The following is a 25,263-nucleotide window of genomic DNA, read 5'->3' as shown; positions in this document are numbered from 1 at the left end:
AACTCCATAATCCTGCTTTGTAGTATACCCCTCTGAGGCTTTCTTTATTGTCTTTCATATTTCACTCTGGTTTTAAACTGGCTTCTGGGGGTAATTTATATTTGGGTCCAGAGCTGTAGCGACTTAGCTTTTATTGATGAAAACAAACACCGGGCCTAGCATTCAACAGCAGACGGGCTAATTGAAATCTCACTGACTGTGCTATGGGCTCTGGAACATCTGAGTCATTTTGGCAAAACACATTAGCTACCAATTAGATATGAAGAAATAAAACACCTCTAAACTACAGTGATGCCTGACTTCACTAAACCAAACAGAGCACATGTTTAATTCTAAGATAGAAACCTAGAGCCATACATGTTTATGATAAGTCACTTGAACAACACATTATAATACATTATACATGCAGGCTTGAAGTAAAGTCGGTGTTACCAAAATATAGCTATTTATTCACCTTTCCCACAAGACTGCAGATTTTAGGGCCTAGTTGTTGTAGATCAATGGAGGCTCCTCAGAGATGGAAGGGGAGGACCATCCTCAGTGAATTTCCTAAAAATAAAAATAGTGAAACATGAAAGTTATTATTTTTAGACAAAACTATACTAAATATATTCACGTCACCAAATAATTGATTAAAACACACTTTTGCAATGAAGGTCTACAGTAGCCTCAACAGCACTCTGTAGGGTAGCACCATGGTGTAGCCAGAGGACAGCTAGTTTCCGTCCTCCTCTGGATACGTTGACTTCAATACAAAACCTAGGAGGCTCATGGTTCTCACCCCCTTCCATAGACTTACACAGTAATTATGACAACTTCCGGAGAACGGCCTCCAACCTTGCAGCGTGAACTGACATGTCTCCCCAATCAAAGGATCAGAGAATGAATCTAGTACTGAAAGCATAAGCTACAGCTTGCTAGCACTGCATTGCATAAAATGTGGTGAGTAGTTGACTCAAAGAGAGAGAAAGACAGTTTGTTCAGTTTTGAGCAAATTAATTTATTCAAAAATAAAGCAGAAGCAAGAGCTATATTTCGTTGTATTTTTTAATCCACTTTCACTAAGCTAGCTAGTTTAGCCTACTCAAACACCGGCTCAAACAGAGAGGGATGCTATGTTAGCTAGCTGTCTATGGCTATCCAACACTGGAACTCTTCGAAGTCAATTACTTTATTGCCACCGGGGCCCGCCAGTGTAACTGCTAAACTGCTTGCTGACTATACACTGTACTGCATAATTACATTTTTACATTTTACATTTTAGTCATTTAGCAGACGCTCTTATCCAGAGCGACTTACAGTTAGTGAGTGCATACATTAAATTTTTTATACTGGCCCCCCGTGGGAATCGAACCCACAACCCTGGCGTTGCAAACGCCATGCTCTACCAACTGAGCTACATCCCTGCCGGCCATTCCCTCCCCTACCCTGGACAACGCTGGGCAAATTGTGCGCCGCCCCATGGGTCTCCCGGTCGTGGCCGGCTACGACAGAGCCTGGATTGTAGCGGGTTTACTAACGTGTTAGTTTTAGTAGCTACGAAGATGTAGGTAGGCTGTGTGTAGCGTGTGCAACCTGTGCATCAATTCTGTATGGGTTTCTAGGGCCGTACTGTAACGCTGTAGAGGCCTGCAGCATCCAGAGAACCGTGCACAAACTGCATATAGAGTACCATCCTTCCATGCCTTTACTGACCCATAAATAACTAGAGCTAGGGCTCTAGGAAGGGAAGGCAAACATCATGAGGCTATTATCTTGATCACACTGATCACATTATAATATCAAACAGTCATTTGATCCTCACATAGAGTACGCTCTAAATGGTACCCTATTATCTATATGGGCCTTGGTCAAAAGTAGTGCACTATGTGGGCGATCCCATGCCAGCGGGAGCAGAAAATGTTTTTGGTATCTCAGATTGTTCTCGCAATTCTCACATAGAAACTTCATTGGGAGGAAGGATGTTTGAAATGCTTTTTGGGCATTTCCACGGTAACATAATTACGCTTTTACTCAATTTTTACACTTTAATTTAGTAGAAGAGTGCATGTGCAAACTTTGGTAACGGAATTACGGTAAATTCGGCCTCAGTTTGTGACTATGTTTTCCCAAAATTCTGTTAAATATAGGCTCCAAATTTAAGATTCGAAGATGTCTGCAGTAAGAATGGGGTATCAGCTATGACATGGCACCTTGAGTTTGAAAAAATATATTTTGGTTATTGAACTACAGTAAGTGAAGTGGGTTTACACCTGGTAACGTAATTATCATGGGTGCCTGATCTGTACTACACAGAAATGCATAATTAAGGATATGAATGTCATTCTGCTCATGTTTCACAAGTTTAGACATCACAGCGCAACACAGCAGAGCACAGTAGAGTACAGTGCAGTACAAGACAGCACAGCAGAGTAGAGTAGGGTTCAGTACAGTATAGTTCAGTACAATATACTGTACTATACTCTACTTTACTGTACGGTATTGTACTACTGTATTGGACTGTACCGTACTCAGTACTGTACTGTATTGCACTGTACTCTACTGTGCTCTACTCACTATACAGTACTGTCCAAAGTTGTGAGACATATGTCTGTGATAGGTTCAGTTTTGGTCCAGTCCGGTCCGTCTGTAGACGTTAACATCAAGAGAGCGAGAGAGGGAGGGGTTGTCCAGACTCAGACCCTCTTGGTTTGACTACCAGACGATGGAAAGACAAAAACAATTATCAGCTGAACATTTATTTTTATTTTACCTTTATTTAACTAGGCAGGTCAGTTAAGAACAAATTCTTATTTACAATGACGGCCTACACCGGCCAAACCCGGACTACACTGGGCCAATTGTGCGCCACCCTATGGGACTCCCAATCACGGCCGGTTGTGATACAGCCTGGAATCGAACCAGGGGGTCTGTAGTGACACCTCAAGCACTGAGATGCAGTGCCTTAGACCACTGCGCCACTCAGGATTATAACTGAATGTCAGTGGAAGGGATGACAGTAGCAGATGACCCAACTGTGGTTTGTGACTATTATGATTTCCCATTAGCCAATTCAGTTGCAGTATAGTTTCGCTATAGATATTTTGTATTTTTGTTGGGTGCATCTCAATATTAGGAAGGTGTTCTTAATGTTTTGTACACAGTGTAAGTGTTGATATTAGTTGGCAGGTGTCTTTACGTCAACATTATTGTGTTTTGATGTATTTCTGATACCTTTTAAGACTTTTTCTGGTAGATGTTTTCTAAGACCCCTTTTGCATCTATTTATCCAGAAATCAAAACCTTTACTTATACCAAATTCTTTAGATGGAACATGTTAGAAACACTTATTTATGCCTTCATTTCCCAAAAAGATAGACTCTTAGCTTTCATTTGACACCCAATTTGATATGGTTCTATGAAATCCACGTTGGTGCTCGTGGGTCCTTTTCGATGGAAATACCCTTTTACATTTGTATCACAAACCATTTTTGAGAAAATCAGTGGCAATTGTATGATTTTTTTGCCTCCTGGAAGACCCTATGATCTGTGACCTGTACATGATACAGAACAACATCTTGGTATCATTGAACTCCTTATAGTGTGCTCTAAAATATTGAGTTGTCTTGATTGTGAAATAAAACATTTCACATTAAATTATTCAAAATTAAAAGTATTAATATCTCAAAACTACCCTTTCTGATTTTGTTCATTTTAAGACATATTGTATGGAACAATATACTCTACAATTACATCAAATTCCAGAGTGGGCTCTCTGCTAATTCTGAAGGTATGATACATTTAATGAGCACCACCAACACAGTGAATGGGCAAAATGGATTCAAATGGAACTCTGCTGATGACTTGCTGAATATGCAATGCTAAAGGAGGGCTGTGATTGGTTTTCTATGTATAAAATGAGTCGTATCATTAAAAGTACAGAGCCCACTCAGGAAATTTGACGTGTTTGATAAGTATATTGTTTCAAACAATATGCCTAAAAATAGCTCAATCAAACAGGGTAGTTTTGAGATATTAATATTTGTAATGTTGAATAAATTAATATAAAATTTGTATTTCAGAATATAGACATACTCCATATTTGAGAGAACACGATAAGGAGTATAATGACACCAGGATGTTGTCTGTACCAGTTCATAAGGTCTTACAGGAAACATGTATAGGTCTAAAAGGGGCCTAACATTGCCAATTCCATCATGATTTAATAATGTGATACAAATGTAAAAAGCATATTAAACATCCTTCCTCCCAATGCAGTTCCAATGTGAGAATTGCCAGAACAATCTGAGATACCAAAAATGTTCCACTCCCGCTGGTTTGGAATGCACCCATTGATTACCCTCCATTATTTGATTTTCCACTTAGATGTTCATTTATTATAAATTACCCATAAACTGATGGATAGTTGGATGCGGAAAGTATTACGGTTACATAATAAGAGGAAATCATGTTGTTTGATGCTCTATTTTTACACATGGGCTAGCGAGGTTGGCTGGCAGCAGGACTGTAATTTCTTTCCATTGACACTCCTTTCAGCAGCACATACAGGCTATTAATTGTTTATTGAGAGACTCAGGTTGTGGTCCAAATGGCACCCTGTTCCCTATGTAGTGTACTATTTTTGACCAGAGCACTACATAGGGAATAGGGTGCCATTTGAGACGCATACTCAAAGTTGCCCTTGTCCCAGCCCATTATGCTAATACACAAGGGCTGCTGGGAGGGAACGGAACACAGTGGAACACAGAAGTGGAACACAGAAGTGGAACTCTGGCCAGGCTAGTGGAGATGCATCCAGGGTCCCTTATCCAGGCAGCCATGGAGACCATGAGGGATACATTTCCAACAAGCCGGCCAAGAAAGAGAAGGCACACACACACACACACACACACACACACACACACACACACACACACACACACTCTCTTGCTATTTTTGTGCTGCTTTATTCATCAATACAAAAACCCCATTGAGAAGTAAACAAAAGTGCCTTTTATGTGCATGGGGCAGTAGAATCTGGTTCATTGATACATTTCTAAAGACTTCCTGTCTGTTTGCTGGGTAGTGCATGATGGCTAAAGGCTCCCATGCTGGAGACTTGGAGGGGTTCAATCATGATCTCAATATTGCTTAATCAGTTGGACTGGTTCTGTTAAGGGAATCGAGAAAAGATCAGTTCACCACCACATTATGGAAATGCCTTGGACCATCTGTTCAGCTACAGAATCTAAAATCTAGAATACTGTTTTTTTTAAACATGATTGTTTGGATGTTTGTTGTACTGTGCTACTAACTGCACTGTAAGTGGGTCATTGGATTTTACAGAGCTGCGTGTGTCTGTCTGTCTGTCTGCATGCATGTGAGTGGGTGTCAGCCTGTCTGTGTGTGTCTGTTTGAGTGTGTGCTCATAGCTGCAGTAGGAGCCTTAGATGTGAGATGCATGTCTGCTGATTTAGGCAGACAGGATGGAGAATAGGATGTAGGTCAGGGCAGCCTTCTCAGATCTATGCATTGTGCTGCGAGGGACCACAAAGTTTGTCATTCTAAAATGGCACACATTCTTTGAATTACAAGATTTCGGCAGTTCGTATTTATGAAGTTTGGAAACTCACTGCTCCAATTCAAAATCTAAGAATGGGGAAAAATGCCAATTGTTTTTGGTCAGCATTCTGCAATTATAATCAAAATACTTCTGAGTGGAAATATGAGTTAATGGCATATGGCTAAATTTAACCTAAAATAACACGGAATGTAGAAACCTTTGCAGTCTCACATCGCCATTGATTAAGTGTCATATCTTTAAGCAGCATATCAAACTAGGGTTGGGCGCTATCCAGATTTTCATATCATCATACCGTCCTTCTCTCATCCCGGGATAGACAGTATTACCGGCTTAGTACACAAGGGGGTGCAAAAAAAGCCCATTGGGCGTCTGTTACCAGAATGTTACCAACATTAGCACAAGTAATAGCACATTCCATGGAGGCTGCTAGCTAAATATGCTAACGAGCACAAATGAAAATAAACTAATTGACAGGCAATCCAGCTCATAAAGGTAGGAGCTAACGAATGTAATGTTTGGTGAGTTTGGACATTTACAAGCGAATGTGAACAAGAGACATTATGCAAGTGCAACACAATATGATGCCCCGTCACTTTATTAATTCAGCTACCTACTTAGATAACTAGCAAGTTAAACTGAGGGGTCGCGGTTAACGCAAAATTCTGTGTTTTTCACGCAGGAAAATAATATAAAATGCATAAGAAATATCTTGCTGCCTTTTGTAAACGCAGATGTAAAATGCTTCTTATTGTAATTTCTGCTCGACATCAGACACATTCTGTGCTTCAGTTGCACTTCTCCACTCGGATGAGAATTCACGAACGGTCATTCTATCGGCAGACAGCGCTCTAACTGATGTGTAGCTACTTTTCTCTGGTACTTTTCTCAGTGTAGCCAGCCTACTTTTCTCCTGTAAAATGAAAGATTAAAGCAAAACATTAGGAAATGTAGCTGGCTACATTCTTTCTATGTTAAACATTAGAAATATAATGGCCATGCACAGGGACGGCTTGTTCAATAGGGCGATATGGGCGACGCACTGCCAAACGGGAAAAGGAAGGGATTTTTTTTCTAATCAATTATATCACGGCAACAGCAGTTATCAGTGTTCACGTCTGATCTGCCAGCCACTAAATGTCAAATCAGGCTAAAGTCGTGCTTCAAATGGCCCCGCCCGTTTTTGGGGCGATTTCAGTCAAGTTGAAAATCGCCCAGAAGTCTCTCATAGCCTGTCATGTAAAATCTATTTTTTTCACATTTCAAAGCTTTCAATACATTCTCTATGGGTGTCTGTGGGCATGCACTTACGCTTTCGTCATACGTGACGTAACGTTGAACGTAACTAAGACAATGGCGGCTAGAAGCGTCTCTGTTGCGACCTGCAGTGCGGCGTTATTTTATGTTTTTAATTTGTAGACTTAGTTTACAAACATTCTGCCAACCATGGATTTCCAGTGGTTGGTTTTGGACTGATCTTGTTGATCGTGTACATACCCGCTACGAACGGACTAAATAATGAAAACGCTGCTGGCAGCTGAATCCCAATACAGCTGGGAGACTTGGCTGGATGAGTCCCGGACAGAGAAGTGGAGCCGGCCACCTTCACCCTGGTCAGAGCGGACCGCGATCCTGGTAAGAGAGCGACTCTGTACCCCGACATTGAACTGCTTTCTGTGTCATTGCGACCTTACTATCAATTCAATTCAATTTAAGGGCTTTATTGGCATGGGAAACGTGTGTTAACATTGCCAAAGCAAGGGAAGTAGATAGTAAACAAAAGTGAAATAAACAATAAATATTAACAGTAAACATTACACTCAGAAGTTTCAAAAGAATAAAGACATTTCAAATGTCATATTATGTATATATACAGTGTTGTTACAATGTGCAAATAGTTAAAGTACAAATGGGAAAATAAATAAACATAAATATGGGTTGTATTTACAATGGTGTTTGTTCTTCACTGGTTGCCCTTTTCTTGTGGCAACAGGTCACAAATCTTGCAGCTGTGATGGCACACTGTGGTTTTTCACCCAGTAGATAAGGGAGTTTATCAAAATTGGGTTTGTTTTCGAATTCTTTGTGGATCGCTGTAATCTGAGGGAAATATGTGTCTCTAATATGGTCATACATTTGGCAGGAGGTTAGGAAGTGCAGCTCAGTTTCCACCTCATTTTGTGGGCAGTGTGCACATAGCCTGTCTTCTCTTGAGAGCCAGGTCTGCCTACGGCGGCCTTTCTCAATAGCAAGGCTATGGTCACTGAGTCTGTACATAGTCAAAGCTTTCATTAAGTTTGGGTCAGTCACAGTGGTCAGGTATTCTGCCACTGTGTACTCTCTGTTTAGGGCCAAATAGCATTCTAGTTTGCTCTGTTTTTTTGTTTGTTCTTTCCAATGTGTCAAGTAATTCTCTTTTTGTTTTCTCATGATTTGGTTGGGTCTAATTGTGTTGTTGTTGTTGTTGTTGTTGTTGTCCTGGGGCTGTGTGGGGTCTGTTTGTGTTTGTGAACAGAGGCCCAGGACAAGCTTACTTAGGGGACTCTTCTCCAAGTTCATCTCTCTGTAGGTGATGGCTTTGTTATGGAAGGTTTGGGAATTGCTTCCTTTTAAGTGGTTACTATCTGCCCCGTGAGTTCCCCCAATTGTTTGTTACCGTTGTGTACTGTTGATAATCACAAGTTTACTGGAGAACTGAGACCAAGTAGAGACTTTGGACAGGGTGGATATGGTATAATAAAGGCAGTTTATTCAGAGGTAAAGATATCTGGAATCGCGTGCACGGACTCGTGCACGTGTGTAGGTCACCTAAATCATCAGAAAAATTGCCCCTCCTGAGAATTTTTTCAGGAGCCGCCACTGGCCATGCATAGTTTTTGCAAAAAATATATTGCTTTTTCATTGTAAGCTCATTTACTTGTGTGGCTGCCAGCCAAATAGCGTTGCACTTCTGTTGTCATCTGATGAAAATGAAGCTATTTTCTGCCGACTGTGTTGCGCTAATGTATTTTTGGTGAAGGAAAACTATAGTTGCATATCCCTGTTCACTCTATTGAAGCAAAAAAACACTGTTGACTTTCAATATAAAATGCGACCCCTGTCAATACACAGCTGGACTCACCTGCTCCCGCTTTCTCCTGTTGTGCTATTTGCAAACAAACAAACGTGACTGGCTCAAGTGTTCTGGGGAACTACGGTAAGCTTCATAATGTAAAATAATGTGACAGGTGAAATGAAGAACCCGATATGCTTTATCTCATAAGGTATTTCACAGGTTGACTGCAGGTATCAAAAAAATTAAAATGTATAAAAAACGGTATTTCAACGGTATTTCCAAATACCCCGGTATACAGTGTTTTTGGTATACCACCCATGCCTATACTATACGCTATAATATTTGAAGAGTTTACCAATAGGAATATGACTCCCGAGTGGCGCAGTGGTCTAAGGCACTGCATCGCAGTGCTAGCTGTGCCACTAGAGGTCCAGGCTCTGTCGCAGCCGGCCGCAACCGGGAGACCCATGGGCGGTGCACAATTGGTCCAGCGTCGTCCAAGGTAGAGGAGGGTTTGGCCGGCAGGGATGTGGGTTTGTTTCCCACCGGGGACCAGTATGAAAAAAATTAAAATACGTATGCATTCACTAACTGTAAGTCGCTCTGGATAAGAGCGTCTGCTAAATTACTAAAATGTAATATGAACACATTTTTGTATAGTAATCATCCATAGTTATGTACTACTATGTGTAGCTACTGAACGCATGTATCTCCAAAGCGCTCGCGTCAGCAGAGCCACACCAGTGCCACAGTGACTTACTGTGACTTGAGTCCCTATAAGATGATTAATGTAATGAGGCTTGTGATCTATCTGGGCTGACACAGTGTGAGGTGATGCTGATATAGTCTGCTCTCTCTCTCTGTGCTAGCTTCTGGCTCACAACCCTGCCCTGGCCTGAGTAGGCCAGCACCTTGGCTACAGTATTCTACAGCAAGCATGGAGAGCCCAGCACAACACAGTATAGACAGTGACACCCCAGCAGGAAGCATAGAACACTCGCCATACGTAGAGGACAGCAAGATCCAACGCACGCACACTTTTTAAACATTTATTTTGAGAAATTCGTTTTTGTTCATTGTTTTGTATGTACCTTTGCCAAGTTTTTTATCATTTGCCTCCTGCCTGCCTGCCCGCCCTTACGACCGCAAGACACGTTTACCTTTTCACACTGCCCCTCTTTGAAGGTGTGCTTTCCTCCTTTCTAATTGGCAGAGATCCGGAACCAGTTGGTGGAGCAGTTCCGTTGTCTTGAGCAGCAGTCGGAGTCCCGGCTACAGCTTCTGCAGGACCTGCAGGACTTCTTCCGCCGCAAGGCCGAGCTGCAGCTGGAGTACTCCAGAGGCCTGGACAAACTGGCCGAGCGCTTCTCCGCCAAGATACGCACCTCCAGGGAACATCAGCACTTTAAGTGAGTATTGTTGTGTTGTGTGTGTGTACTGTCTGTCTGTCTGGTAACCCTGTAATTGTGCTATTATCGTATCATAGGACTGTATAATAAACAACAATGATATATACTGAACAAAAATATAAACGCAACATGTAAAGTGTTGGTCCCATGTTTCATGAGCTGAAATAAAAGATCCCAGAAATTTTCCATATGCAGAAAAAGCATATTTTTCTCACATTTTGTGCACAAATTTGTTTACATCCCTGTTAGTGAGCATTTCCTTTGCCAAGATAATCCATACACCTGACAGGTGTGGCTGTGGCATATCAAGAAGCTGATTAAGCAGCATGATCATTACACAGGTGCACCTTGTGCTGGGGACAATTAAAGGCCACTCTAAAATGTGCAGTTTTGTCACATAACACAATGCCACAGATGTCTCAAGTTTTAAAGGAGTGCGCAATTGGCATGCTGACTGCAGGAATGTCCACCAGAGCTGTTGCCAGATCATTTCATGTTCATTTCTCTACCATAAGCCGCCTCTAACATCGTTTTCGAGAATTTGGCAGTATGTCCAACCGGCCTTACAACCGCAACCACAGCCCAGGACCTCCACATCCGGCTTCTTCACCTGCGGGATCGTCTGAGACCAGCCACCCGGACAGCTGATGAAACTGAGTAGTATATCTGTCTGTAATAAAGCCCTTTTGTGGGGGAAAAACAAATTCTGATTGGCTGGGCCTGGCTCCCAAGTGAGTGGGCCTATGCACACACACACACACACACACAAACACAGAGAGAGAGAGAGACACACACACACACACACACACACACACAGAGAGACACACAAACACACACACACACAGAGACAGACACACACACAGAGAGAGAGAGACACACGCACACACACACACACACACACACACACACACACAGTGAGAGCGAGAGAGACACACACACACACACACAGAGACACACAGATAGACAGGCACACACACACACACACACAGAGACACACACACACACACACACACACAGAGACACACACAGAGACACACACATCCTTATGCACACTTGCTCTTGACTTGACTATGCATCTCCTAGCTTCCTCTATGGTCAATTGGTTTTAGTGGAATCTATATAGATGAGATACAGTGTAGGCTACCAGAGAATAAATTGATCATTCTCTTTCTCTATTCTCCTTCTCTATTCTCCTTCTCTATTCTCTATTCTCCTCTCTCGACACCCCACTGTCCCAGTTGCACCATCCTCACATGAAATGGTCATCATTATTTCTGTCTTTCAAAGACGGGATTCAGAACTCATTGAGTGCTGCACTCACTTGGCTGCTGGAATCTCCATGTTTAATAATTCCATCCATGCCTCCCTCGCTCCAGAGCTCGCTCGCTCGCTCTCTCTCTCTTTTTATTTCCTCACCCTCAGTGGCCCTCCTTCCCTTTTTATCAGTTTTGATCTTTTCAGGTTTTCATTTCAGTGTCAAACTCAATAAAAGAAGAGGCACACGACAAACAGAAAAAAGTTAAGTTGCTCAAGAAGAATGTATGCATGGAGAAAAGGGTCATTATAAACAGGGTGGTTCGAGCCCTGAATGCTTATTGGCTGAAAGCTGTGGTATATCAGACCCTATACCATGGGTATGACAAAATATATATTTTTACTGCTCTAATTATGTTTGTAATCAGTTTATAATAGCAATAAGGCACCCCGGGGGTTTGTGATATATGGTCAATATATCACGGCTAAGGGCTGTGTCCTAGCACTCCGTGTTGAGTCGTCCCTAAGAACAGCCCTTAGCCGTGGTATATTGGCCATATACCACACCCCCTCGGACCTTATTGCTTAATTATACCATCTCTAGTTCCGTGCAGTACCAACTGTCCTGTCCTACAGTGCAGATCACTGCAGTGTTGCTCCCCTACTAGTAGTGGTCTGTTATCTGCGATGGACAGCTCAGAGACAGCTTTTACAGTATATAACCTCTATAAGAACTTCTTAGACTCTGTAATTCTGCCAAGATAGTTTACTTTTGATTCAGTGCAGAGCTACTTGCTGGGTCGGGCCCCAATTGAGTTCCTGGAAGCTGACTATATGTCCAGGATCAATCATTCACATCCTCCACCACAGATATTAAGCTATGGGGACATTTTATTAAAGGATGCTGAATAAAAAGGAAGGAGCTGACGAGAGCCCCAGAGGTGTGGGCTGTGGAGTAGCCTACGCTACCTGGAGCAACATATTAAAGCTAGTCTCTTTTAACTCTCCAAGCCAGGAACTTCTTTCCTTATTCTTTTTATTCTTTGTTTTGACATCTTTTCCCTTGTCGGGTTGGAAAGAGAGAGAGGCAGGAGCCCCCAGAGTGGGAAAGACTTTGAGCAGGGTTGGAATCAATTTGAAATTGAAGGCAGTCAATTCAGGAAGTAAAAAAAAAAACGTTTTTTCAATCACTTCTCCATAAACTGAAAAGTAAACGCTATTTTTTATTTATGTGTGTATATATATATTATACAGTGCTATGAAAAAGTATTTGCCCCCTTTCTAATTTTCACTACTTTTGCATATTTTGTGATACTGAATGTTATCAGATCTTCAACCAAAACCTAATATTAGATAAAGGGAACATAAGTGAACAAATAACACAACAATTACATATTTATTTCAAAAACTAAGTTATGCAACACCCAATTCCCCTGTGTGAAAAGTAATTGCCCCCTTACACTCAATAACTGGTTGTGCCACCTTTAGCTGCAATGACTCCAACCAAATGCTTCCTGTAGTTGTTGATCAGTCTCTCACGTCACTGTTAAGGAATTTTGGCCCACTCTTCCATGCAGAACTGCTTTAACTCAGTGACGTGTGGGTTTTCATTTACATTACATTTACGTCATTTAGCAGACGCTCTTATCCATAGCGACTTACAAATTGGTGCATTCACCCTATAGCCAGTGGGATAACCACTTTACCATTTTTTAAATATTTTATTTTATTGTTTTTATATTTTTTAAATAATTTTTTCATATTGTATTTTGTTTCTTTATTTTTTTAATATTTTATATTTATTTTTATTTTATTTTTTCATTTTATTTTATTTTATTGGGGGGGGTAGAAGGATTACTTTATCCTATCCCAGGTATTCCTTAAAGAGGTGGGGTTTCAAATGTCTCCGGAAGGTGGTGAGTGACTCCGCTGTCCTGGCGTCGTGAGGGAGCTTGTTCCACCATTGGGGTGCCAGAGCAGCGAACAGTTTTGACTGGGCTGAGCGGGAACTATGCTTCCGCAGAGGAAGGGGAGCCAGCAGGCCAGAGGTGGATGAACGCAATGCCCTCGTTTGGGTGTAGGGACTGATCAGAGCCTGAAGGTACGGAGGTGCCGTTCCCCTCACTGCTCCATAGGCAAGCACCATGGTCTTGTAACGGATGCGAGCTTCAACTGGAAGCCAGTGGAGTGTGCGGAGGAGGGGGGTGACGTGAGAGAACTTGGGAAGGTTGAACACCAGACGGGCTGCGGCATTCTGGATGAGTTGTAGGGGTTTAATGGCACAGGCAGGGAGCCCAGCCAACAGCGAGTTGCAGTAATCCAGACGGGAGATGACAAGTGCCTGGATTAGGACCTGTGCCGCTTCCTGTGTAAGGCAGGGTCGTACTCTCCGAATGTTGTAGAGCATGAACCTGCAGGATCGGGTCACCGCCTTGATGTTAGCGGAGAACGACAGGGTGTTGTCCAGGGTCACGCCAAGGCTCTTCGCACTCTGGGAGGAGGACACAACGGAGTTGTCAACCGTGATGGCGAGATCATGGAACGGGCAGTCCTTCCCCGGGAGGAAGAGCAGCTCCGTCTTGCCAGGGTTCAGCTTGAGGTGGTGATCCGTCATCCATACTGATATGTCTGCCAGACATGCAGAGATGCGATTCGCCACCTGATTATCAGAAGGGGGGAAAGGAGAAGATTAGTTGTGTATCGTCAGCGTAGCAATGATAGGAGAGGCCATGTGAGGATATGACAGAGCCAAGTGACTTGGTGTATAGGGAGAAAAGGAGAGGGCCTAGAACTGAGCCCTGGGGGACACCAGTGGTGAGAGCACGTGGTGCGGAGACAGCTTCTCGCCACGCCACTTGGTAGGAGCGACCGGTCAGGTAGGACGCAATCCAGGAGTGAGCCGCGCCGGAGATGCCCAGCTCGGAGAGGGTGGAGAGGAGGATCTGATGGTTCACAGTATCAAAGGCAGCAGACAGGTCTAGAAGGACAAGAGCAGAGGAGAGAGAGTTAGCTTTAGCAGTGCGGAGAGCCTCCGTGACACAGAGAAGAGCAGTCTCAGTTGAATGACCAGTCCTGAAACCTGACTGGTTTGGATCAAGAAGGTCATTCTGAGAGAGATAGCAAGAGAGTTGGCTAAAGACGGCACGCTCAATAGTTTTGGAAAGAAAATAAAGAAGGGATACTGGTCTGTAGTTGTTGACATCAGTGGGATCGAGTGTTGGTTTTTTGAGAAGGGGGTGCAACTCTCGCTCTCTTGAAGACGGAAGGGACATAGCCAGCGGTCAAGGATGAGTTGATCAGCGAGGTGAGGTAGGGGAGAAGGTCACCGGAGATGGTCTGGAGAAGAGAGGAGGGGATGGGGTCAAGCGGGCAGGTTGTTGGGCGGCCTGCAGTCACTAGTCGCAAGATTTTATCTGGAGAGAGAGGGGAGAAAGAAGTCAAAGCATAGGGTAGGGCAGTGTGAGCAGGACCAGCAGTGTCATTAGACTTAACAAACGAGGATCGGATGTCGTCAACCTTCTTTTCAAAGTGGTTGACGAAGTCATCCACAGAGAGGGGGGAGGAGGGTGGGGGGGGAGGATTCAGCAGTGAGGAGAATGTGGCAAAGAGCTTCCTAGGGTTAGAGGCAGATGCTTGGAATTTAGAGTGGTAGAAAGTGGCCTTAGCAGCAGAAACAGATGAAGAAAATGTAGAGAGGAGGGAGTGAAAAGATGCCAGGTCGGCAGGGAGTTTAGTTTTTCTTCCATTTCCGCTCAGCTGCCCGGAGCTCTGTTCTGTGAGCTCGCAATGAGTCATCAAGCCACGGAGCTGGAGGGGAGGACCGAGCCGGCCGGGAGGATAGGGGACACAGGGAGTCAAAGGATGCAGAAAGGGAGGAGAGGAGGGTTGAGGAGGCAGAATCAGGAGATTGGAGGGAGAAGGATTGAGCAGAGGGAAGAGATGATAGGATGTAAGAGGAGAGAGTAGTGGGAGAGAGAGAGCGAAGGTTGCGGCGGCGCTGCTACCATCTGTGTAGGGGCAGAGTGAGTAGTGTTGGAGGAGAGCGAGAGAGAAAAGGATACAAAGTAGTGGTCGGAGACATGGAGGGGAGTTGCAGTGAGATTAGTAGAAGAGCAACATCTAGTAAAGATGAAGTCAAGCGTATTGCCTGCCTTGTGAGTAGGGGGGACGGTGAGAGGGTGAGGTCAAAAGAGGAGAGGAGTGGAAAGAAGGAGGCAGAGAGAAATGAGTCAAATGTAGACGTAGGGAGGTTGAAATCCCCCAAAACTGTGAAGGGTGAGCCATCCTCAGGAAAGGAACTTATCAAGGCGTCAAGCTCATTGATGAACTCTCCAAGGGAACCTGGAGGACGATAGATGACAAGGATATTAAGCTTAAATGGGCTAGTGACTGTGACAGCGTGGAATTCAAATGAGGAGATAGACAGATGGGTTAGGGGAAAAATTGAGAATGACCACTTGGGAGAGATGAGGATTCCTGTGCCACCACCCCCTCTGACCAGATGCTCTCGGGGTATGCGAGAACACATGGTCAGACGAGGAGAGAGCAGTAGGAGTAGCAGTGTTTTCAGTGGTAATCCATGTTTCCGTCAGCGCCAGGAAGTCGAGGGACTGGAGGGTAGCATAGGCTGGGATGAAGTCAGCCTTGTTGGCAGCAGAACGGCAGTTCCAGAGGCTGCCTGAGACCTGGAACTCCAGGTGTGTGGTGCGTGCAGGGACCACCAGGTTAGAGAGGCAGCAGCCACGCGGTGTGAGGCGTTTGTGTAGCCTGTGCGGAGAGGAGAGAACAGGGATAGGCAGAGGCATAGTTGACAGGCTGTAGCAGATGGCTACAATAATGCAGAGGAGATCGGAATGAAATGAACTAAACATCTGGGAAAGGAGAGAGCAGGGCCTCCCTCACCAAAAAAATACAACTCTCCCAACTTCCACCTCAGAAACTTTAATTGTTTCACTGAACCACCCGAATAAAACTCTCCCAACTTCCACTTTAGAAATTAGAATTGTTGTAAACTACAGCGGTTCAATGTTTCAAGGAATAGACTCAACTTACTTTATTCAGCTAGCTAACTATGACGCCATAGCTAACTAGCATGCTAGCATCCAATAACACACAGTTTAGCACCAATACTTGGTTACAACAAACTACCAATAGTGTGTTAACACACTAAACAGATAATTCGTGTCCGTGTCTAGTTCTTTCATAACGCAGCAATAATTAAACGTTGGCTAGCTAGCACAAAGATATTGTATTTAGCTACTACAGTACAGCTAGCTGGTAGTGTTGGCTAGCTAGCAATGGCTGCTGTGTTGACTTTGTTTGAAAAACGGCGTCGCTGCGAACGAATGTAGCTGGCTAAAAGGATATTGTATTTAGTTGCTACCGTTGCTAATAGCTACTCGCCAGCTAGTCCAGGAGGTGAGTTAGCTAGCTAGCTTAGTGCTACACCCGGCACCGCCAAATACAAAAGTAACCTACAATAACTACATACAACAACTACCCACAACAGGCCACGATGCCTACCTATAATACCTAATAATATACAGCCCACGATGCCTACCTATAATACCTAACTACAATCTAAATACATAGTTTAAGCCTTACTCGACAAAGCCCAAGCTATGTATAAAGCCAAACTTACCCGACGCCAGCTGTCTGGGTGGCAGACTGCAATCAGTAGCTGTAATTAAGTACAGCAGCTACCAACCACCTAACGTTAATGCCTCGGATAATGAGGTTAGAAAAACAGCTGAATGGTAGGCAGCTAGCTGGCTCAATCACAGGTACTCTTAAGCGTGAAATAACATTGGAAACAACTAACCACAGTTGCTAAAAGTTACCAGTAGCTACCTGCTAGCTAGCTAGCTTTGTTGGTCCAAGTAGTGGGTTAGCTAGCCTCGTGCTTCGCCGGGGTCCGCCGAATACAATGCATGAAACAAGCATGAACTGCTCGTTTCAAGTCCTGCCACAACATCTCAATTGGGATTAGGTCTGGCCTTTGACTAGGCCATTCCAAAACTTCCAATTTGTTGCTTTTTAGCAATTTTCATGTAGACTTGATTGTGTGTTTTGGATCATTGTCTTGCTGCATGACCCAGCTGCGCTTCAGCTTCAGCTCACAGACAGATGGTCTGACATTCTCCTGTAGAATTCTCTGATACAGAGCAGAATTCATGGTTCCTTCTATTAAGGCAAGTCGTCCAGGTCCTGAGGCAGCAAAGCATCCCCAAACCATCACACCACCACCACCATGCTTGACCTTTGGTATGATGTTCTTACTGTGGAATGCAGAGTTTGGTTTTCGCCAGGCATTACTGGAACCATGTCGTCCAAAAAGTTATACTTTTGAATCATCTGTCCATAGAACGTTCTTCCAAGAGTCTTGATGATCATCCAGGTGCTTTTTGGCAAACTTGAGTCAACTTTTTGAACTACCGTTCAAAAGTTTGGGGTCACTTAGAAATGTCCTTGTTTTCGAAAGAAAAGCAATTTTTTTGTCCATTACAATAACATCAAATTGATCAGGAATACCGTGTAGACATTGTTAATGTTGTAAATGGCTATTGTAGCTGGAAACGGCTGATATTTAATGGAATATCTACAGTTGAAGTCGGAAGTTTACATACACTTAGGTTGGAGTCATTAAAACTTGTTTTTCAACCACTCCACAAATTTCTTGTTAACAAACTATAGTTTTGGCAAGTAATTTTTCCAACAATTGTTTACAGACAGATTATTTCACTTATAATTCACTGTATCACAATTCCAGTGGGTCGGAAGTTTACATACACTAAGTTCACTGTGCCTTTAAACAGCTTGGAAAATTCTAAAAAATGATGTCATGGCTTTAGAAGCTTCTGATAGGCTAATTGACATCATTTGAGTCAATTGGAGGTGGACCTGTGGATGTATTTCAAGGCCTACCTTCAAACTCAGTGCCTCTTCGCTTGACATCATGGGAAATCAAAAGAAATCATATATAAATAAATATATATATATTTATTTATTATTATTATTATTGCATTTTAAATTCAAATCACTTCCTGAATTGACTGCTTTCAATTGGATTTGACCCCAACCCTGACTTGGAGAGACTCTGCTCCTTTAGAAGTCTCTGATATTTATTATGATGTGTCAGTAATAACTCTGGAGAGGAACCTCGACCTATACACTATCTTTTCATTATAACAATCTTTTCATTATATCTTTTCATTATAACCGTGGTGTAGCGCTATATGACTGGATGTTAGCGTGCTGTTGTTGTTGTGCAGACTCATCCTAAGTCACTTGTTCATTACTCAACCTGTGGTTATTGATGCGTTTGTAGATAAGACTGTAGGTTCCTTATCACATAGGCTTTTTATTGTGATCATAGTATAAAAGATAACTCCCCTCACACAATGTTACTTCAGTCAGCAAGCTAAGCAGAAGACACCTATCTGGCCGTGTGTGAAGTTCTATAAGGAGAGGTGCGCGCTCAGCCAAAGATGCCTATCTGACTGTGATGGTGAGACTTCGTTTCCTTCTTTCAGCGTGTGCTACTTTCTTTTCCTCCTCTAAAGGAAATGAACAGAATGTGAAACGTTTATCTCATCTCCACATCCAAGCTTCATCTCACCTACAGGCTTTCATTTAACAACACCTCACTTTCTCTGCTGTTAATTTCCACACTAGTATCTGCTAAACTACAGATTCCAATAGCTAAACGATAGTGACGGCAAACAATAATATTGGTTAAATTAACCGATTTCAACGGCTGTTATTTCCAGGAAGGACCAGAACCTGCTGTCGACAGTGAACTGTTGGTACCTGGTTCTGAACCAGACAAGGAGAGAGAGCAGAGACCATGCTACCCTCAGCGACCTCTACAACAACAACGTCATCTTCCGCCTGGCACACGTCGGAGAGGATGTCATCAGACTCTTCAAAAAGGTCAGAGAGATGTGTGCTTCATCTTCCCCACCTTCAAATGTATTTTCTTCCCTTTCTCTGTATCACCTGCTCCCTCCTCCTCCAGCTTCTCCTGCTCCACACTACATGTGCTTGTGCATTTATTTTACATCATCTTTGTCTTTCTTAAGTGGTAAACAAACTGCATCTTTTAAAGTATAATCTCAGCTTCTATCCTGCAATTTCTATGTCATTAAATGACTGAAGGATACATTGCTGCATGAACTGTCCCTGTTAATCTTCACCTAAGTATACACATTAGCTATAGCCTAGGACCCATCAGAGCTATAAAGCATGTCTGAGACAGAGTGTTAGAGAAGAGCAGAGAGTGGCCATGGCTCAGGGACTACAGTATGATGGAACGGTCTGGCTGGGGGAAGCACAGATCAGTATCGATCCACAGCAACCGGCTGAAGTCTCACATGATTTATGTCCTCTGGGCATGGATATGCTGTCAGGGGGAGCCGTGATGAGGCTGGCTTACTCTTTCCTGGTGGGTTGGGTTGTTGCTGCCTGGTGGGCTGAGTTGTTGCTGCCTGAAGGGCAGCTCAGAGAGAGGTGGCTGAGTAACTGCCTGCTGAAAAATGATAAAATGTCTCCCACTGCAAGAAATGTTGAGTTGTGGTGAGTTGAAGTTTGCTACAATGTCAAGGATGATAGCAGTAGCACCATCTATGCCAGGGTTCCCCAACTAGCGGATTTGGCCCGCAGGTGGTTTTATTTGGCCCCTCAAAAAATATATGTTAGATACACTACCAGTCAAAAGTTTGGACCTACCTACTCATTCAAGGGTTTTTCTTTATTTTTTACTATTTTCTACATTGTAGAATAATATTGAAGACATCAAAACTATGAAATAACACGTATGGAATCATGTAGTAACCACAAGTGTTTAACAAATCAAAATATATTTTATATTTGAGATTCTTCAAATAGCCACCCTTTGCCTTGACAGCTTTGCACACTCTTGGCATTCTCTCAACCAGCTTAATGAGGTAATCACCTGGAATGCATTTCAATTAACAGGTGTGCCTTCTTAAAGTTAATTTGTGGAATTTAATTATGTCTTAATGCGTTTGAGCCAATCAGTTGTGTTGTTACAAGGTAGGTGGGGTGTACAGAAGATAACCTTATTTGGAGTTCAAGTAACAGACACATCTCTGTTCAGAGGGGACTGTGTGAATCAGGCCTTCATGGTCGAATTGCTGCAAAGAAACCACTACTAAAGGACACCAATAAGAAGAAGAGACCTGCTTGGGCCAAGAAACACGAGCAATGGACATTAGACCGGTGGAAATGTGTCCTTTGGTCTGGAGTCCAAATGAGAGATTTTTGGTTCAATCCGCTGTGTCTTTGTGAGACGCGGTGTGGGTGAATGGATGATCTCCGCATGTGTAGTTCCCAATGTAAAGCATGGAGGATGAGGCGTTATGGTGTGGGGGTGCTTTGCTGGTGACACTGTCAGTGATTTATTTAGAATTCAAGGCACACTTAACCAGCATGGCTACCACAGCATTCTGCAGCAATACGCCATCCCATCTGGTTTGGGCTTAGTGGGACTATCATTTGTTTTTCAACAGGACAATGACCCAACACACCTCCAGGCTGTGTAAGGGCTATTTTACCAAGAAGGAGAGTGATGGAATGCTGCATCAGATGACCTGGCCTCCACAATCCCCCGACTTCAATCCAATTGAGATGGTTTGGGATGAGTCGGACGGCAGAGTGAAGGAAAAGCAGCCAACAAGTGCTCAGCATATGTGGGAACTCCTTCAAGACTGTTGGAAAAGCATTCCAGGTGAAGCTGGTTAAGGGAACGCCAAGAGTGTGCAAAGCTGTCATCAAGGCAAAGGGTGGCTATTTGAAGAATCTCAAATATAACATATTTTGATTTGTTTAACACTTTTTTGGTTACTACATGATTCCATATGTGTTATTTCATAGTTTTGATGTCTTCACTATTATGTACTACGTCAGGACATGCAAATCAATTATATTGTAGTCCATGTGGGTTTTAATGACATTATGAAGGGCAGCTCTGAACAGTTGAAACTGGATTTTAAAGAGCTGATTGACTCTCTGCTAGACACTATCAAAAAACCCATCATATCTGGCCCTGTGCCCTCTCTGAATCATGGCATTGAATGCTTTAGCAGGATTCTTGCTCTTCACAACTGGCTATGTGATTATTGCAGCTCAATGGGTGTAACATTTGTTGACAATTTCGATACCTTTTGGAACCAAAACACGTTTTATAAGGAGGATGGGCTCCATCGTAATCATTTGGGTTCCTGGATCCTTTCACAGCATTATAAGGCTGCGTTGAGACAATGACTTAGCAATGCCCCTAGCCCAGCTCAGCTAATCCCTACCATTGTGACACAGAGTTGTCAAAATGCTTCAGCAAATGTACATTACACCAGGGTCGTCGGTAGACACAATATAAGTAACCTAATTTATGTCCCTCTAACTGCCCTGAATGCCTCTGCTGATCCTACAGCTATTGTATGCAGTAATTATGTGCCTAAGAACCAGATTTATACTGTTAGCACTGAGCCGGTGTGCCCTAGGAGGAAGTCCACTGTGTGCAGCTCACCCTGCAGTAACATAAAGAACATGAGCACATCTACTGCTGCTAAGCTTCCCAGTAAAGCAATAAAAACAAGTAAGCATCCCAGAAGGAAAGTGCTCAAAATAGCACACGTTAACACATGTAGCTTAAGAGACAAGGTTCATGAAATCAATAATTTGCTAGTAACAGATGACGTTCATATTCTGACTATCTCTGAAACTCACTTAGGTAATACCTTTGATGATACAGTGGTAGCAATACAAGGTTATAACATTTACAGAAAATATAAAAATGCCAATGGTGGAGGTGTTGCTGTTTTATATTCAGAAACACATTCCTGTGAAGATTAGAGAGGATCTCATGTTAAATACTGTTTAAGTAATATGGCTACAGGTTCATCTGCCTCACCACCATTCTGGTGGGAAGCTGCTATAGACCACCAAGTGCTAACAGTTAGTATCTGGATAACATGTGTGAAATGCTTGATCATGTATGTGATATCAATAGAGAGGTATACTTTCTGGGTGATTTTAAATATTGACTGGCTTTCATCAGGCTGCCCACTCAAGAGAAAGCTTCATTGTAACCAGTGCCTGCAACCTGGTTCAGTTTATCAGTCAACCTACCAAGGTAGTTACAAACGTACAGGAATTATATCAACATGTATTGATCATATCTTTGCTGATGCTGCAGAGATTTGTTTGAAAGCAGTATCCAAATCCATTCGATGTAGTGATCACAATATAGTAGCTGTCACGATCGCTCATTAACGAGAAGGACCAAGGCGCAGCGTGATATGTATTCATATTTATTTCCGTACTGAACACACGATAAAACAACAAACGAAACGTGAAGTCTAAAGGTTACACAACACAAACCTATACGGAACAAGATCCCACACCGACTGGTGCCAAACGGCTGCCTAAGTATGGTCCCCAATCAGAGACAACGAGCTACAGCTGCCTCTGATTGGGAACCACCCTGGCCAACATAGATCTACACGATCTAGACACTAACCATAGAAAACTAAACATAACACGGAATATGCACACCCTGACTCAACAAATAAACGTCCCCTGAGTCAGGGCGTGACAGTAGCCATATCTAGGAAAACCAAAGTTCCAAAGGCTGGGCCTAATATTGTGTATGAGGTCATTCAATAAGTTTTGTAGTGATTTCTATGTTGTTGATGTAAAGAATATATGTTGGTCCGTCTTGTGTAATGAGGAGCAAACAGACACTGCACTTGACACATTTATGAAATTGCTTATTCCAGTTACTAGTAAGCATGCACCCCATTAAGAAAATGACTGTAAAAACTGTTAAATCCCCGTGGATTGATGAGGAATTAAAAAATTGTATGGTTGAGAGGGATGAGGCAAAAGGAATGGCAAATAAGTCTTGCTGCACAACCGATTGGCAAACGTATTGCAAATTGAGAAATCATGTGACTAAACTGAATAAAAAGAAGAATAAACTACACTGTGAAACAAAGATAAATGACAAAGAATGATAGTAAATGCTTTGGAGCACCTTAAATGGAATTTTGGGGAAAAAGGCAAACTCAGCTCCATCATTCGTTGAATCAGATGGCTCATTCATCAAGAAACCAACTGATATTGCCAACTACTTTAATGATTTTTTTCATTGGCAAGATTAGCAAACTTAGGCATGACATGCCAGCAACAATGCTGACACCACATCCAAGTATATCTGACCAAGCATTGTAATTTTGAATTCCGTAAAGTGAGTGTGGAAGAGGTGACAAAATTATTGTTGTCTATCAACAATGACAAGCCACCGGGATCTGACAACTTGGATGGAAAATTACTGAGGATAATAATGGACGATATTGCCACTCCTATTTGCCATATTTTCAATTTAAGCCTACTAGAATGTGTGTGCCCCCAGGTTTGGAGGGAAGCAAAAGTCATTCCGCTACCTAAGAATAGTAAAGCCCCCTTTACTGGCTCAAATAGCCGACCAATTAGCCTGTTACCAACCCTAAGTAAACTATTGGAAAAAATGGTGTTTGACCAGATACAATGCAATTTTACAGTAAACAGATTGACAACAAACTTTCAGCATGCTTATAGAGAAGGACATTCAACAAGCACAGCACTTACACAAATGACTGATGATTGGCTGAGAGAAATTGATGATAAAAAGATTGTGGGGGCTGTTTTGTTAGACTTCAGTGCGGCTTTTGACATTATCGATCATAGTCTGCTGCTGGAAAAACATATGTGTTATGGCTTTACTCCATCTGCTATATTGTGAATACAGAGTTACCTGTCTAACAGAACACAGAGGGTGTTCTTTAATGGAAGCCTCCAACATAATCCAGGTAGAATCAGGAATTCCCCAGGGCAGCTGTCTAGGCCCATTACTTTTTTCAATCTTTACTAATGACATGCCACTGGCTTTGAGTAAAGCCAGAGTGTCTATGTATACAAATGACTCAACACTATACATGTCAGCTACTACAGCAACTGAAATGACTGCAACACTTAACAAAGAGTTGCAGTTAGTTTCAGAGTGGGTGGCAAGGAATAAATTAGTCCTAAATATTTCAAAAACTAAAAGCATTGTATTTGGGACAAATCATTCACTAAACCCTAAACCTCAACAAAATCTTGTAATAAATAATGTGGAAATTGAGCAAGTTGAGGTGACTAAACTGCTTGCAGTAACCCTGGATTGTAAACTGTCATGGTCAAAACATATTGATACAAAAGTAGCTAAGATGTGGAGAAGTATGTCCATAATAAAGCGCTGCTCTGCCTTCTTAACAGCATTATCAACAAGGCAGGTCCTACAGGCCCTAGTTTTGTCACACCTCGACTACTGTTCAGTCGTGTGGTCAGGTGCCACAAAAAAGGACTTAGGAAAATTGCAATTGGCTCAGAACAGGGCAGCAGGGCTGGCCCTTGGATGTACACAGAGAGCTAATATTAATAATGTGCATGTCAATCTCTCCTGGCTCAAAGTGGAGGAGAGATTGACTTCATCACTACTTGAATTTATGAGAGGTATTGACATGTTGAATGCACCTAGCTGTCTGTTTGAACTACTGGCACACAGCTCGGACACCCATGCATACCCCACAAGACATGCCACAAGACAGGTCTCTTCACAGTCCCCAAATCCAGAACAGACTGTGGGAGGCGCACAGGACTACATAGAGCCATGACTACATGGAACTCTATTCCACATCAAGTAACTGATGCAAGTAGTGAAATTAGATTTAAAAAACAGATGAAAAAACACCTTTATGGAACAGCGGGGACTGTGAAGCAACACTAACATAGGCACAGGCACATGCATACACACACACGATAACATACGCACTATACACACACGTACACATGGATTTTGTACTGTAGATATGTGGTAGTGGTGGAGTAGGGGCCTGAGGACACACAGTGTGTTGTGAAATATGTGAATGTATTGTAATGTTTTT

At 42.7% G+C, this 25,263-nt stretch overlaps 1 protein-coding gene across 3 annotated transcripts in view; it reads left to right on the top strand.

Moving 5' to 3' along the window:
- Positions 1-25,263, top strand: part of LOC121575056 (SLIT-ROBO Rho GTPase-activating protein 3) — an 87,830-nt gene that overhangs the window by 14,628 nt on the left and 47,939 nt on the right. For all 3 annotated transcript variants that reach the window (XM_041887864.2, XM_041887863.2, XM_041887865.1), the window contains exons 2-3: positions 9,829-10,024; positions 19,048-19,210. In XM_041887864.2, coding sequence (XP_041743798.1) covers positions 9,829-10,024; positions 19,048-19,210 — 359 coding nt within the window. The remainder of the gene's footprint in view (positions 1-9,828; positions 10,025-19,047; positions 19,211-25,263) is intronic.

This window comes from Coregonus clupeaformis, chromosome 10 (genome assembly GCF_020615455.1).
Source record: "Coregonus clupeaformis isolate EN_2021a chromosome 10, ASM2061545v1, whole genome shotgun sequence".
Classification (NCBI taxonomy): Eukaryota; Metazoa; Chordata; class Actinopteri; order Salmoniformes; family Salmonidae; genus Coregonus; species Coregonus clupeaformis.
The sequence above is the reverse complement of the archived record's forward strand: the minus strand, read 5'-3'. Positions and strand labels throughout refer to the sequence as shown.